Raw genomic sequence first — 17,686 nt, forward strand, 5'->3', positions numbered from 1 at the left:
TGTCCAATTTATTTACATGTATTTTACTGTACGGGTTAAAATCTAATACTTTTTGCACAAATTGTTACAGCTTTGGTTATTGAGAGCACTTTCAAATTTGTTCTTGTGTCCTTTCTGCAATGTTCCTATCATTTTGTGAATACTAATTTACTTTCTGGTACCACAAGGTGTTAAAAGTGCATCTCATATTTTTCCTGTTTGTACCAGGCACAGAACCAACACTTCCTCCAAAGGAGGCTGGTTCATTTTATTGGAGAATGGTATCTAGAAACCAAGATCTGCATATCAGGCATGCTCAGTATTATTGGGAAGTCATTGTTTCTAGGTCCTCTTAGTAGATAGAGCTAGCAAATATTTGTATAGTAATAAAAATGTTTCTGGAGGAAATAGGACTCTTCCACAGTATCACAGGAAATGCATCTCAGAGATATATGCATAGGAGGATTTGAGGTATAGTGGCAAGATTTTATTTAAAAAAATATTTTATTGATTCTTTAAATCAGAGAGGAAGGGAGAGGGATAGAGAGTTAGAAACATCGATGAGAGAGAAACATCGATCAGCTGCCTCCTGCACACTCCCCACTGGGGATGTGCCTGCAACTAAGGTACATGCCTTTGATTGGAATCGAACCTGGGACCCTTTAGTCCACAGGCCGACGCTCTATCCACTGAGCCAAACTGGCTAGGGCCGTGGTCGGTAAACTGCAGCTCGCGAGCCACATGCGGCTCTTTGGCCCCTTGAGTGTGGCTCTTCCACAAAATACCACGGCCTGGCCAAGTCTATTTTGAAGAATTGGCGTTAGAAGAAATTTAAGTTTAAAAAATTTGGCTCTCAAAAGAAATTTCAATCGTTGTACTGTTGATATTTGGCTCTGTTGACTAATGAGTTTGCTGACCACTACCCTATCCAATCATTCTCTAGGATCTTCCAGAGTTTTGTTCTCCTTATTCTATCTGTTTTTTTTTTACCAGATTTTCCCAGGCTAGACTCCTTTTTGTGGTTGCCATTTTGGCTCCTACTGCACATGCCTCATAGTTTTGCTTGGTCACCTAGCTTCTACTGCACATGCACCCAGCAAAGGAATTTCCCCACGTGGGGGATTCATGTCCCTTTGGCTGAGAAATGTGGCTGTTCCCTGGAGTGTCTGAAACTGCCCTTTCCTAGTTAATCAGGCTTAATGTCTGATTCCATTTGCTCCCTTCCTTTGTTAATACATACCCATATATTTAAATTTTCTTATCGATCCATTTTTACATATATAAATTAAAAACTCTGAATTCATACTGTTGCTGCCAATTCCAGTCCCATACCACAGGATTTAGTCTCATCTTTCCCCCCCCATCCTTTTCCTTTCCTTGTTACGTCTTTCTCCAAAGATGAGAAACCTGATTCTCATTCACAAAATATTTACTTATTTGTTTTATCATACTGCACACGCAAAAGTAGTTTCAGAATTGCTAATGTAGATCTTTGTGAGAAACGTATTTTTAAACTGGAGTACAATCTTTGTTTTTAGCTTTAAAGTATAGTCATAATCTGTTTTCCAAAGTTACTTAGGTAATTTCCCCCCCTACCTACTTCTCTATGGTTATGTTACTCATCCTATCTAATAATAGACAAATATGCAAATTGACCATACCTCCGACACACCCACAAGCCACGCCCACCATCCAATCAGAGCGAGCATGCAAATTAACCCAAACCAAGATGGCTACAGCCACAGAGAGCAAGGTTTCCTAGGTAACAGAGGAAGCCAAGCTTTCCGCCTGCCCTTGCCAGGCCTAAGCCTCCACTCAAGCTACAAAGTTTCAATTATAGAAGGTAAACAAATTCAAACAAATGGCGGCAGAATGGAGCTTGAGAGAGCAGGCCAGGGTTGCCGGCGGCAACAGGGGAAGCAAAGCTTTCTGCACACCCTGGCCGGGCCCACCCGCTTAAGGCAACAAAGTTTCAATTATAACCCCAACACAAATGGCTGCCCCCCTAGGAGGGAGCCCCAGGCTTGGCTCCGCTCCAGGCTACAAAGTTTTAATTGTAGAAGGAAAATAAATTCCAGATACCAGGGCCTCTGCTTGGGTTGCCAGGGGGCGTGGCCGGCCTGCAAACCACCACAGGCCCCTCGCTCAGGCCGCCCCACGCCCCAAGGGAACCCCCACCTGATCCGGGACGCCCTTCAGGGCAAACCAGCTGGCCCCCACCCCTGTACCAGGCCTCTATCCTATCTAATAAAAGACTAATGTGCAGATTGATCATCACTGCCACACACTATATAGCTGCCCCCATGTGGTCAAAGATCCTGCCCCCATGTGGACACAAGATGGCCACCACAAGATGGCCAGCAGGAGAGGGCAGTTGGGAGGCACCCGGCCTGCAAGGGAGGGCAGTTGAGAAGGACCAGACCTGCAAGGGAGGGCAGTTGGAGGTGATCAACCCTGCAGGAGAGGGCAGTTAGGGGTGACCAGGCCGGCAGAGGAGGGAAGTTGGGGGCAAACAGGCTGGCAGCAGAGTGGTTAGGGGGTGATCAGGCTGGCAGGCAGAAGTGGTTAGGGGCAATCAGGAAGGCAGGCAGGCAAGCAGTTGGGAGCCAGCAGTCCTGGATTGTGAGCGGGATGTCCGACTGCCCGTTTAGGCCCTATCCTGGGATCAGGCCTAAACGGGCAGTCGGACATCCCTTGAGGGGTCCCATATTGGTGAGGGTACAGGCTGGGCTGAGGGACAACCCCTCTCCGTGCACAAATTTCGTGCACCGGGCCTCTAGTTTGTAATAAAATTAGGTCCATTTATGAGCTGTTTGTATTTTAAGTTCTTCCCACATACTGTTTGATTTTAATTTCTCGTAATCTTTTTGAAGTAAATGATGACCTTTTTTCTCCATCATTTATCTGTAATGAAGATCTTTTTTAAAGGACTAGGTATGCTTAACGTTAGGTACAGTTGGAAATGCTGGTAGTTCATTTGAAAGGAGCTGTTCTCTGGCATTCCCTTGGGCTTACTCGCCTCATTCCTTAGTTACAACTCTCATTTCTACATTTTCTACACTTGGGGATTTACTTTATCTATAAGGCTTGGAATCAGTCCTCCAACTAATGCTTCTTTGATATGGTTGTATAATTTTAGACCCAAAGTCTACTACAGACTGAATACTAATTCCCTTATTGCTGAGGTAAATCATGAGTTAAATTATTTTGCAGATCCTTATCCTTTCCTTTTTTTTGAGTTATAATTTACATACCATAAAATTTGCCATTTTTAGTGCACAATTGGTGGTTTTTAATATATTTACAAGGTTATGTGCATTGATCTAATTACAGAACATCTCCATCACCCCACAAAGAAACCCCTTATCCATTAGCAGTCATTTCCTGTTCTTTCTTTTCCCCAACCCCGGCAACCACTAATTTGCTTTTTGTCTCAATGGATTTGCCTAGTCTGAATATTTCATGTGTGACCTTGTGTGTTTAAATGACTTCTTTCTTCTATTCAACATTCAGCCACATTATAGCATGTATCATATCTTTTTTCTGGTTAAATGATTTTCCATTGTATTGATATACCACATTTTATTTACCCATCATCATTTGATGGACATTTGGTTTCTATGTTCTGGCTATATGGATAATACTGGTACTAATATTCATGGACAGGCTTTTTGTGTGAATGTATGTTTCCAGTTTTTTAGGTGTATACTCAGGATTAGAAGTGCTGGGTTATATGTTTAGTTTATTGAGGAACCCCCACAGAGGTGGCACCATTTTCATTTCCACCAGCAATGTTTGAGAGTTCCAGTTAATTTCTCAACATCCTTTCTAACATTTGTTATTTTCTGTGTGTTTTTTTTAATTGCTCTCTTGGGAGTATGAAATAGTGTCATGTTGTGGTTTTGATTTGTATTTTCCTAATTACTAATGATATCAAGCATCTTTTCATGTGCTTATTAGCTATTGCATGTCTTTGGAGAAATTTTTATACAAATCTTCTTCCCCTTTTGTAATTTTGATATTTGCTTTTTTATTGTTGAGTTGTAAGATATTTTCTGTATTCTGAATACTAGGAATGTATCCTATACCGGTACTTGAATAAGCAAAGAGGTTTGTGCAAGGGTGCTCCTTGCACATGGTTGCAGATGGGCAAAAGATATATGAAAAGGTGCTCAACCTTAGTAATGAAAAAAAAGTGAATTAAAATAACCATTTCATGCTTATCAAACTGGCAAGGATATTTAAAATGTAGTGATGCTTACTTTTGGCTAGATTGCCAGGAAAATAGAAGCTCTTGACAGATGTTGGGAGTTTATTTGACACAATCTCTTTGCAGAGCAATTTGCAATAGCTGTGAGAATAAAATTTACAAACACCCAACAGTTTTATAATGTTTTTGTGGAAATCAGGCTCTTTCACGGGATCATGAGGAAAGCATTCCAAGGACCCATGCATGAGAAATTGTGGTGTGGCAAGGTTTATTTCGGTGGAAATAGACCCCTCGATTTCCAGTGTCCCATCTCTGTCCGTCCCACCATGGAAAAAGTCTAACTTGATCCTGTCATTGAGCGATCAGTTAAATTGAAGTACTACTATGTAATGAAATGCTCAGTTGAGCTATTAAAAAAAGGAGGCAGATCAGTATGTGTGGTGAAATAGAGAGATCTAAGATGAATTGAATGAAAAAAGAAAATTCTAGTTATGTGGTTACCTTTGTAATTTAAAAGCAACCAGAAAAAAGCTTGTAACATACCTGCATAGAAAATGACTGGAAGTATACACAGAAAACAGTTAACAGAGGTTACTATTGGGCAGTAGGACTGAGGAGTTGGGCTTATTACATTAAACCTTTTCTTGTTACTTGCTATTTAAAAACAATGAATAGGTTTTTATTTTTTAAAAAATAATTAAAATGGCTTAATATAATTTTTAAAATTATAGTTCTCTTTAGGAATAAGAATGTAAAAAAATTTTTTGGGGGGTCAAGTTGATTATTTTGTATATGATCCCTGTTGGTCTCCAGAGGTAAATGCCTTTTTTTTGGTTGTTATTTGTATTGCTCTACTGAAAATGGATTAGAATGAGCTCTTGCTCTTAGATACAAATATATAATAGCATTGAAAATCCTGTTTCATTCCCAGGCATTTAAGTATGGGAGAAAAATATGGTTTATTATTGTGATTATAAACATGATTTGTGATTGTGCTAGTTTTTAATTTGCCAAATGAGGAATATTTAAGAGCTGGTCTACATTGGAGCCTGATTGTGCCACTGTTCTTTGTGTCCATATTCTGGAACTTCCAGTTTCAGTGTGGAAGGTAACCTCTTTACAGTATTTCCCTTAACAGAGGTTACTAATTCATTGTTAGAAACCTTAGTACCAAAGACCCGCGATTTTCAACTGGTGTGCCGCAAGAGTTTTTAAAACATGCAATACCTAACGATTTAATCAGGGGCACTTTTTCCTTTGGTTGTCAAAAAAAAAAAAAAAAAAAATGACAACAGCCAACACAGTAGCTGACTTGTGTGAATGAATCAAAATTATACCTATTTTTTTTTCAGATTGGCAAAAATATAATGTTTTTTGGTGTGCTGCAGAATAGTAGTAATTAGTTTATGTGTGCCATGAGATGGAAAAGGTTGAAAGTTGCTGCAATACATGATAAAAAGCCTATGGTATCTCCCTGCACATTCCTAGAATCTTATAATTTGAGGGGACCAACTTCTTACCCATATAAAAATCACTAGTGTTATCTGCCAGTAAGTTTTGGTAATTGGAGAGTATACTTTTGCCTGTTGACACTAGTTCTGGTCTTAATCTTGGCAGAATGTCCTGTTTCATATAGTAGTCCTTAAATATCTGAAGATGCCTGTCATATCCTTTATCTAGGAATTTTTATTGAAATTCAATTAATGACCATTCACTGCCTTTCATAATTCTCTAGGCGAAACATTTTTTAAAAATATATTTTATTGATTTTTACAGAGAGGAAGGGAGAGGGATAGAGAGTTAGAAACATCAATGAGTGAGAAACATCGATCAGCTGCCTCCTGTACACCCCCTACTGGGGATGTGCCCGCAACCAAGGTACATGCCCTTGACTGGAATCGAACCTGGGACCCTTCAGTCCGCAGGCTGATGCTCTATCCACTGAGCCAAACCAGCTAGGGCTAGGCCAAACATTTCTAATTTATTCTACCAATATTCTTCTTAAGACCTCATTTCCAGAAATGTCACCACTTTGCAGTAGGCCCTAATGATGGTCTAAACTGAATATAGACTCAAGGTGTGGATGAATTGTATAGTACTCTGGAGTCATTACTCCTTGGTCTAAAAGCTATACTTCTCATGATTCAGTTTAAGATGATTATATTTTTTCAGCAATAGAGTTACATTGGGAATAATTTTACAGCTCTTTAAATGGAGTATGAGGGCAGCTTACACATGTGTTTATCTGGATTGTCATTCTAGAGTTTTATGGTCTGGTACTTTAGTAGTTGGTGTTTGAGTTTGGGTTTTTACATTTTTCTTTAGTAAATATGTACTGTATGCTTTTACAAATGCAATGATGGTGCTATGTTGCCTCTACTTATTGGTTCAGCCTGAAAAACTCGTTTGCATTATGATGCAAGGTGGCTGCCCCTCTCCAACTTTGAGTTGATGTTATCTTGGATAAGCAAATTGTTTAGGTAGAGTTGTTGATAAAATATTAAGTAGAACATAATGGCTGCACTATTTTACCTTCCCACCAACAATATATGAGTTTAAATTTCTCTACATCCTCACCAACACTTATTTTCTTTTTTTAGATTTTAATTAAAAAAACAATTCTGGCCATCCTAATACCTGCAAAATAGTATGTCATGGTTTTGATTTGCATTTCCCTTATAACTAATGCTGTTGAACATATTTCCATGTGCCTATTGACCACTTGTAAATATACAAATGGAGAAACTTCTCTCCAAGTTTTTGACCATTTAAAAAAATGGGTTGTTTGTAATTTTGTTGTTAAGTTTCAGGAGTTCTTTATATACTCTGGATATTAAACCATTATTGATAAGTGATTTACAATAATTTGTTCTATTCTGTAGATTGTCTTCACTTTCTTGATTTTGCTCTTTGATAAATAAAGGTTTTTATATTTGATGAAGTCTAGTTTACTGTTTTTTTTTTCCTCTTTGTTGCTTGTGTTTTTGGTGTCATAGTTAAGAATCCATTGCCAAGATTCCAAGGTCATGAAGATTTATCTCTGTTTTCTTCTAAGAGTTTCATGGTTTTAGCTCTTATATTTAGGTCATTGATCCATTTTGAGTTAATATTTCTACATTAGTAGCCCTGCACATGAATCCGTGCACCAGTAGCTTGCTGCCACCCTCCTGTAGCTCCCGCTGCCCCCCTCCCCTCCGCCCCTCCCTCATAGCTTGCTGCCCTGCCCCCTCCTGTAGTTCTCTGCCAGCCGCTTGTAGCCAGTAGCTTGCTGCCGCCCTCCTGTAGCTCTCTGCCCACTGTCCCGCCCTCCTGTAGCTCCCTCCGACCCCCCCACCCATAGCTTGCTGCCTGCTCCCTCCTGTAGCTCTCTGCCGCCTGCTTGTAGCTCACTGCCCCACCCTCCTGCTGATCCATGATCCGATCGTTACACTTCACGGTGTAATGACCATTTGCATATTACATCTTTATTATATAGGATTGTGTGAGGGAGAGGCACATCTTTAATTTTTATTGTTAAGTTTGGTTTTTTTTCCTTAAAGTTTAATATTAATCTTGTATAATATTTAGTCAGTACACCCTTAACTATTGAATACCAGATAGTTCTTGGAACTGGGCATTTTAGCTCTTAAAATATGTCCTTAATATTGATTCTTCAAGAATGACTCAAATACAGGGGCAATAGGAGAAAGGTTTGATGAATTTTATTACATAAAAATAAATTTATTTTTTGCATGGCAAACACCTTACATACAAGACACATGATAGACTAGAAGAAAATATCTGTAACATATCACAGATAATAGGCTTAAGATTTCTAATATATAAAAAACTTAAACATTTAAGAGAATAAACTACAGTAACCTGATAGGATAATGAACAAAATACATAAAGGATAATTCCCCACTCCAAAAACATATAAAAATGACCTCTAAACATATGAAATGATTTCAGACTCATAATTAGAGAAATGCAAATTTAAATACACTGGGATACCATTTTTTAGCTATCAGCTTGACAAAAATCCTATCTAATAAAGAGGGAATATGCGAATTGACCCTCATGCCGTTGCAAAGATGGTGGCACCCACAGCCGATAAAGAGGGAATATGCTAATTGACTGCCACGCCCTCAAAGATGGGGGTGCCCACAGCCACAAGATGGCAGTGCCCAGTCCCCTCAGCACCGCTGGGGTGGCAGGCACGCAGCAAGGCCGGGCCCGCCCCAGGCGGGCCTGTCCGCTCCATGCACCTGCCTCCGGAGTCCCTCAGTTCCCTCAGCTCCCCAGCCATCCAGGGCTGGCCCGAGGTGCAGGCAAGCCTCGGATGGCAGCTGTCCAGCCGCCCAGGGCTGCCCGAGGCTCAGGTAACCAGGGCCGGCCGAGGCTTGCGCTGCTGGCAGTGGCAGCAGCAGAGGTGTGATGGGGCGTTGCCTTCCCCTGATCGCCGGGTTGCCTCCCACCCCTGAGGGCTCCCAGACTGTGAGAGGGGGCAGGCCGGGCTGAGGGAACCCCCTCCAGTGCATGAATTTTCATGCACCGTGCCTCTAGTTAAAGTATAACAATCCATTCTGTTGGTCAGGCCATGAGGAAACACGTTTCTGATATGATAAATTGGTACCACCCTTTTTTGAGAATTTGGCAATATCCAACAAAACCATATGTATGTATTTGCCTTTTGAGCTACCAGGTTCAATTCTCAGATTTTTTTCCATAAGTTACAACTCCAACAATAATGAAACTCCATATGCAACATTGCAATCTCATACATAGGAGAGTAGTTGAATAAATCATGGTATCCTATCTAATAAAAGAGTAATATGCAAATTGACCATCACTCCAAGACACAAGATGGCCACCACAAGATGGCTGGCAGGGGAGGGCAGTTGTGGGCAGTAGGGGTGACCAGGCCGGCAGAGGAGGACAGTTGGGGGAGACCAGGCCAGCAAGAGAGGGCAGTTGTGGGGGACCCAGGCCTGCAGGGGAGGGAAGTTGGGAGGGACCAGGCCTGCAGGGGAGGACAGTTGGGCAGTTGGGGGGGGGGGGGCACTAGGCCTACAGGGGAGGGCAGTTGTGGGGGACCAGGCCTGCAGGAGAGAGCAGTTGTGGGGGGACCAGGCCTGCAGGAGAGGGCAGTTGGAGGGGGACCAGGCCTGCAGGAGAGGGCAGTTGGGGGGGACCAGGCTTCAGGGGAGGGCAGTTGTGGGCAATCAGGCCAGCAGGGAGGGCAATTAGGGGTGACTGGGCCAGCAGAGGAGGGCAGTTGTGGGGGGACCAGGCCTGTAGGGGAGGACAGTTTGGGGGGGACCCAGGCCTGCAGGGGAAGGCAGTTGGGAGGGACCAGGCCTGCAGGGGAGGGCAGTTAGGGGCAATTGGGCTGGCCGGGGAGCAGTTAGGTGTCGATCAGGCTGGCAGGCAGAAGCTGTTAGGGACAATCAGGCAGAGGCAGGTGAGCGGTTGGGAGCCAGCAGTCCTGGATTTGAGAGCTGGGACCCTCAAGGGGTCCCAGATTGGAGAGGGTGCAGGCTGGGCTGAGGGACACCCCTCTCCCCCGTGCACGAATTTTGTGCAACGGGCCTCTAGTATCTACATAACAGCGTACTATGCAGCAATGAAAAGAATAAAGGAGATATGTGAACTGATTTCTTAAATAGTAGATTAATCTCCAGGATATTTAAGTGAAAAATAGTATTTATAGATCATATTACTCAAACAGGAGGAAATAAGAAAATGTACACACATCTGGGCATTTGTGTAAAAGGAAACAGGAAAGATACTAAAGATACAATGAGATTGGTAACACAGAGATGGAAAGGATGGAGAGGATTTGACACTTCTATGATTTTATCTGTTTTTAGTAGTTTTGACTTAGTACTATATTAATATTTCAGATGCTCAAATGAAATGAACAAAGGTGGAGAGGTTGGGAAAAAATTCCAAATGGAATAATACAAGCAGAAATGAATGAACCTAACTGTATTTCAAATGAATAACATAACCATGCTGAAGGGTGGGCATGGGGAGAACTAACCTAAGTAATGTTGCTATATAGGATTTTGACTACGTAGTCTAAGGCTATTGACAAAAATAAAATAAAATAAAATAGATTTTAAATAAACCTAAGGCTAAAGCCAAAAAAACCTCTGCACAAATTTTGTAATTCCCCCCCCCCCCTCCCCACAGTGGTATGGTTAGAACTTCAAAACTACTCTGTATTCTAGATTAGAGCAAATATATACTTATGAAGCTGGGTATGTAGGTCACGGTTACCATCATCTCTGTGACTTGCTCTGCTTGTTTGCAGCCCCTTCACTAGCTTGTGCATCCTCTGCTTATATGGTCTCTTTTGCTTTTTGTTTTTCGTTTTTTGTGGTACTTTAAGTCTGAGTTGCTGTCATGGTGCTTCAAGTAGCTAGGTGTCCTTTCTGGATAGTTAAGAAATGAGCTGACCAGCAGGAGTAATTAAATGGAGAATGTTTAGCTGTCCCTTGTCCCTTGTATGAAACATAATGAATTTAGAGGATTCTAACTACAGGGAATCAGTAGAATCTGCTGGACAGGACATTTGTTTTACTTTTTACTCATTACATTGGTGTAAAAATAGCATCTTTTAAATTTAACGTGAAAATTATTTTGTGTTCTAGCTGACACTAATTTTTAAAATGTGCTTTCTGGTAAAATGAGTACATAGTTAGTATAAAACTATCTTAGTACTAGATATTTATTAATTTTTTTTCTAATTGGGAAATAAGTTGCTGTGAACATTTGAATTTTTATTTATTCTAGACTGCATTAGAAATGTTTGTATTTGCAAATATTTTTCCTTTGGTTTGATTTTCTAGGTTGCACGTTTTCAAAAAATTCCTAATGCTGAAAATGAGACAATGATTCCTGTATTGACATCAAAAAAAGCAAGTGAATTACCAGTCAGCGAAGTTGCAAGTATTCTGCAAGTAAGTGCTTGGTGGGGAGGAAAGGAGCACCTAGTAAAGTCAGTCACTTAGACTCTATAGATAAGTGCTGTCCAGTAGAATTTCTGTGATGACAGAAGTACTCTCTTCTGTGCTACCCAACATAGTAGTCACTAATTATAAGCATGACTATTGAATACTTGGTGTGGCTCGTTTAGGGGAGGAACTGAATTTCATTTTATTTAATTTTTACTTATTGAAATTTAAATAGCTGCATGTGGCTAGTGGTTACCTGCTTGGACAGTGCCTCTCTAGATCATTAGCATTACCAGGACTGTTAGTACTATGTAAGGATTAGTTGGATTAGGAAAATAATCAATTTAATTATTAACATAAGTAGAATTAAGAGTTAATCTTTTAAAATGTGTTTTCTAAAGTAAAGTAAAAGCTAATAAATTTTAATCTCTTTCTAATTTTGAAAAGCACAATCTAATGAAACATGAAGAAAAGAATATTTTTTATTTTTTCTTAAGAATTCATATATTTTAGTTATGGCATTAAAAATATTGGCTATCCCTTATTTGATGGCATTCTTTTTTGGCTGTTGTATTTATATTCTGTTTTAAAACCACTTATTTTAAATATATTTCACTTTTGCAAGACTCTGTTATTGGATTGTATTATAAACTTGGGCCAGAGAAACTATTTCAGGGGTGCAGGTAATTTAATTTTTTAATGATGGTTACAGTAATGAATCATGAGAGACAGTGGCTGAAGAATATAGGTGGTATTCATAGAACATAAAATATCCCAAGAACCAGTTCATCTTACCTTCATTATTTTGAGTAATTTAGGAACCACAAATTTTCTGCCTGAAATAATTATATAGTGTAAGGGCAAAGTTAATACTACTAATCTCAAGGTTTTAATAGGCTTAAAGAACACGGAAGGTCATTATGGCTCATTGATTGTTCTTTTGGAGAAACTAATTCTAGAAAACAACTATGAAAGCAAAAAAAGCCAGTTAGAATATAGTGATATTTTACTTTCTGTAAGAGTGGCTGGTTTGTATTCTTTTAACCCATAGAAAACTATTTTTTTGTTGTTTTTGTTATTAATCCTCACTGGAGGATATTTTTCCATTGATTTTTTTAGAGAGAGTGGAAGGGAGAGGGAGAGACAGAGAGAGAGAGAGAAAAAAAAACATCAGTGTGAGAGAGATACATTGATTGGTTGCCTCCCACGTGCACCCCAACCAGAGCCAGGGATCAAGTCTGCAATCTAGGTATGTGCCCTTGACTGGAATCGAACCCGGGACTCTTCAGTCCACAAGCTGATGCTCTATCCATTGAACCAAACTGGCTAGGGCGAAAACTATTTTTTGTTTGTTTGTTAAATACCAACTTGTTGCTTACATAAAAAAAAAATTTTAAGGTATAATTTACATAAGCTACAACATACCCATATTTAGTGTACAGTTTGCATTTTGACAAATATAACCACCCACAATTAATATGTAGAACATTTTCATCACTCCCCAAACTCTTCCCCTATGGCCCTTTGCAGTTAATCCCTCCCAGTGTATATCTCTGGCCCCAGGCAACCACTGATATGCTTTCTGTCAGCATAAATTAGACCTGACTGTTGTAGAAGTTCCTATAAATGTGATCATACAGTAGATACTCTTTTTAAAAAAATATATTTTATTGATTTTTTACAGAGAGGAAGGGAGAGGGATAGAGAGTTTGAAACATAGATGAGAGAGAAACATTGATCAGCTGCCTCCTGCACACCCCCTCCTGGGGATGTGTCTGCAACAAAGGTACATGCCCTTGACCGGAATTGAACCTGGGACCCTTCAGTCCACGGGCGGACACTCTATCAACTGAGCCAAACCAGTTAGGGCTTTTTTTTTTTTTAACTATTTTTATTGATTTCAGAGAGGAAGGGAGAGGGAGAGATAGAAACATCAGTGATGAGAGAGAATCATTGATGGGGTGCCCCCTGAACACCCCCCACTAGAGATGGAACTCGCAACCCCAGCATGTGCCCTCGGCCGGAATCGAATCTGGGACCCTTCAATCTTCAGGCTAACGCTCTACCCAGTGAGCCAAACTGGCCAGGGCACAGGGTAGATACTCTTTTGTATTTTTCTTTTTTTGTTCTCTGCTAATCTTTTCAATAACTTTCATATGTAAAATCTAATAGGCTGATCTTCAGAATGGTCTAAACAAATGTGAAGTAAATCATAGGCGAGCCTTCCATGGCTGGAATGAATTTGATATCAGTGAAGATGAGCCACTGTGGAAGAAGTATATTTCTCAGGTGAGATACTGTTAATAGTAGTTTCCTTTGCAGATGTCTAATTTACACCTTTTTTTATATTAGGAATGCTAACATTTTTTAAAGTAATATGGACATCTTAGAAAAAAATTTTAAAGTAATATAACCATCTTAGAAAATTAGTAAAAGTAAGTTTGACAATTTGAATTCAGATCACTTGGGTACATATTTCACCTTTATTTATACTATCTCTATGATCTTTATTATCCTCTGAGCCTTGTCTATAAAATGGGGATAATAGTGGAGGGTAGTAAGCTATCTATCAATAGGTGATAGCTGTTTTTAATTACATTTTATCAATAGCCTAATCTTTTCAGAAAAATTTATTGGAAGATTTTTTTCTTACCTTGATAACAAGTTATGTAAGTGTGAAAAACTACAAGAATCCTATGGCCAGTTTTCCACTAGTAAGATTAGTTTGACAGACAAATTTTTTTGTTTTTTTTGTTTTTTAGTAAAGACAATTTTTAATGCCTTTTAACCTGCATCATGGTACTGCTGTAAGAACAAAATGAAACAGTGTCTATAATATAGTTAAGCATAAACAGTAATTAATAGTAAATATCACTTGTCAATCATAAAGCATTAGGTGACTCTACTCCTTTACAGAAAACATAATTTGTTGTTTTGTAGGCATTTGTTGAGCCTGTAAGTGGTGTCCTTAGTACTATAGCACAGCTCTTTTAGAGGGAAGTAAAAATAAGGACATATATGTAATATCTTAATAAAGAAACAGTAAAAAAAAAAAAAAGACCATGGGCCTTGTCCTCATAGTGTGATGATAACATCTAACATTTGAAGAGGGGTTTATGGTTTACACAGTGCTTTAATATACATTCTTAGTTAATTCTTACCACAATCTTTGGTATAAGGTACTATTTTATTAGATGAAGAACACCTGGGGCTTAATGAGATTAAAAATCACACAGAAGTGGCAAGAGCTGTATTCAAATTGGGACTCTGACTCAGTCAAGTGTGTGGTTTGTCAGCCCTGAACCACATTGCACTTGTAGTTTTATTTTGCTAGAGCAGTGATTTTTCAGTCCTCTATGCAGTCAAGTCACTTGGGGAGTGCTCTAAAAATGCCCAAGCCTGGGCCCTATGCCCAGAGATTCTGATTTAATTGGTGTGTGAACCTGGGCATTTGTTAGAAGTTCTTCACATGATTCTGATGTAAAGCAGGGTTGGAACCACTGTGCTAGGGAATAGAGCCCTAAGGGGAGTGGGAGGTGGTGGTGTCTCACCTCAGAGTTGTGGTATCCAAGGGCTGGGGGTTTCTGCTGGGATAGATTCTTTGTAGCCTAGTACTTTGAAGTTTTGACAGCAGCTGACACCATTTCATCAGTGGAGGAGATTCTGGCAATAGAGTTGTGATGTTTAAGAAGTAGAATGTCCCACTGGAAAAATTTAGGGTGACTCTGATGTTTGGTCATTTAAGTGCTGCCTGATTGGGTTGGTGCTGTGGTCTTGTTTCTTCATATACTATTGGCTCTGCTAGAATGGGTATCAGAAAAACCAATCTTGGGAAAAGGCTGCTTCCTTAGAGAGGATCATACTTTCTGCTCTTTGCTGCCCCAGGTGGTTATACCTGTAGTGTGTGGTTCAACCACTGAATTGTAATCTTCACTAATTTACTTGGTATAGGAATATTGAGGACTGTTTTAAACTAATAATTTAGGTGTTCTACCCAGTGTCTAACTTAAATATTTAGCTTAAAAATCATTTCCCACGTATTCTAGCTTCAGTAGAAATATATATATATATATATACACACACACACACACACACACACACACATATGTATGTTAAGCTAATATGTTAAAATACATGTTTACTGTAAGAAATTGGTAATTAGTTTTTTTAATTCTCACACAAAGACACGCTTTTCATTGATTCAAGAGATAGGAAGACAGAGAGAGAGAGAGAGAGAGAGAGAGAGAGAGAGAGAGAGAGAGAGAACAATGTGAAAGAGAAACATCTGTCAGCTGCCTCCCATACATGCCCCTACCAGGGATCGAACTTAAAACCTGGGTGTGTACCCTGACCTGGAATCCAGGTGGCCTTTTGGTGTACTGGCCAACACTCTCACCAACTGAGCCACACCAGCCAGGGAGGTAATTAATTAGTTTTAGGTATTGATATTTAATTTTCTTTTTTCTCTGAAAGGAAGATGTTATAAAGCGGTAACTTTAAATGTAGTTAAGTGTAAACTTTTTTGTTAATTGAAGAGATATACAAAATAAACTAAACGTAGACTCGTAATTTTCTAATCATGCCTCAGTAGTTGTTGTTTGTTTGTTTTTTAAGCGTTTGCAGTGATGGAACACAACTATCATTCATACAAAACTGTTGAATTGCTGTTTGTTTTCACTTTCAGTTTAAAAATCCCCTTATTATGCTGCTTCTGGCTTCTGCAGTCATCAGTGTTTTAATGCATCAGTTTGATGATGCTGTCAGTATCACTGTGGTAAGAAAAATATGTATATATATTTTTTAAACTGTCAGTTAATCATGGAAATTAGGATTGGCTTTTATTTTGGAAAATGAATTGAGAAATGCCTTAGTGTTTTCTCAGGTTTGTTTTCATTAGTTTCCAACATGCTTTTTGTTGCAGTAATCTCAAACAATGTTCAAGGGTTAGTGATTGGCACATGTGAGATTTATTTAACAATTTGGTAATTTCACAGATACAAATATTTTATAATTTTCTAGTTACATTTTTTATTTATTTTACTTTCCAATTGAGAGTGCATTTTGACTAATTGTGAACTAAAGCTTCATGCTTGTGAAAGTAAAAGTATGATTTAACAATGCACACTGTATTTACTACGTAAAATTTTATTCTTTCCAGCTGGGGTATTCTAACTCTCATTGAAAGTTTTCTCATCTTTTTTTTTTTCTTGCCTCTTGTTTCACTGTAATATAAAAATTTCTAGCAAGTAAAACCATTGAATAAAGCAAGTGTGTTACGCATAAGAACACAGTAGAAATTAATGTAGAGCTGCAATTTTTGAACTCTTGCTTGGGGACTCCCAGGAGTCTCTGCGGCCCTTTCAGGGAGCATATACAACTTTTTTCATAATACTAAAACATCATTTGTCTTTTAACTGTAGATATTTAAGTCAGGGGTACAAAAGCAATGGTGGATAAAACTGTTAGAACCTTGGCTCAAATCAAAATAATGGCACCAAACTGTACTAATAGTCATTGTTCTCTTTTATTGTTTCTCTTAGAAATGTTTTTGATAAAACAGTAAAAATTTTATTAAATCTTGACACTTGCATACATACCTTTTTAATATTCTGTGTAATGAAATGGCAAGTATGCATAAAGAACTTTTGTATATTGAAGTATAGTGGTTATCTTGAGGAAGGGTGATTATGGTGAGCTGAACTAGCCTTTTACTTGAAAGAATGATTGATAGGCAAACTGGTATTAAAACTAGGATAACACATACTTTTTCTGAAAGTGAATAAAATGAGCCTTCCACTTCAAGAGAAACAACTGACAATTTGTTGCCAGTGATAAATTCAAACTTTAAAGTGATAATTAGAATTTTGCCAAATTTTTATGCATTACTGTGTGCTAGATAGCTTCCCAATATTTAAGACTTTATTCTAATGAAATCAGTAGTGAGTTCAGTGAGTGTGATTTTTTTTTTTACTATTATGAAATGTGTCAACATTTGAATGAGTTGAATAACCAAGTAAATCAATATTTTGTAAATTACCGCAGCATGATGTTACAGAAATTTTAGTGATAAAAGATCAATTCAGAATGCAAGGTAGATCAGTGGATTTTAACATAACAGATTATGAAAAGTTCATTGATACTGTTTTATATTCTACATTGCACATTCCTTTTATATAGCTAACATTTGTCTAATTTTGTTATAGTAGAAAAGAAGACTATACACAGTAGTCTGGTAAAGCTTTTAAAATATTCCTCTTTTACCCAACAATATGTGTGAGGCTAGAGTTTCTTTATATACTTTGGCCTAATCAACATAGTATAATAAATTGAATGCAGAAGCATATATGAGAATACAGCATTCTCTTAAGGCAGGCATTAAAGATAGAAAAATTGAAAACTACCACTTTGCTCACAAATTTTTTTTTTTTGGAAATATATTTTTCATAAAAAATGTGATGTGTTAACATGTAATAGGTTTGTTAATTTTAGATGAGTTAATAAGTAGAAATTAAAACTAATTGAAAAAGTATTTCATAGGACAAATATCAGTAGATAT

General features: G+C 38.5%; 1 protein-coding gene across 3 annotated transcripts in view; it reads left to right on the forward strand.

Annotated features, from left to right (window-relative positions):
- Positions 1-17,686, forward strand: part of ATP2C1 (ATPase secretory pathway Ca2+ transporting 1) — a 133,359-nt gene that overhangs the window by 33,050 nt on the left and 82,623 nt on the right. For all 3 annotated transcript variants that reach the window (XM_079795654.1, XM_079795652.1, XM_079795653.1), the window contains exons 2-4: positions 11,026-11,136; positions 13,303-13,419; positions 15,815-15,904. In XM_079795654.1, coding sequence (XP_079651780.1) covers positions 11,026-11,136; positions 13,303-13,419; positions 15,815-15,904 — 318 coding nt within the window. The remainder of the gene's footprint in view (positions 1-11,025; positions 11,137-13,302; positions 13,420-15,814; positions 15,905-17,686) is intronic.

The sequence above is a fragment of the Cnephaeus nilssonii genome, assembly GCF_951640355.1.
Source record: "Cnephaeus nilssonii genome assembly, chromosome: 17".
Lineage (NCBI taxonomy): Eukaryota > Metazoa > Chordata > Mammalia > Chiroptera > Vespertilionidae > Cnephaeus > Cnephaeus nilssonii.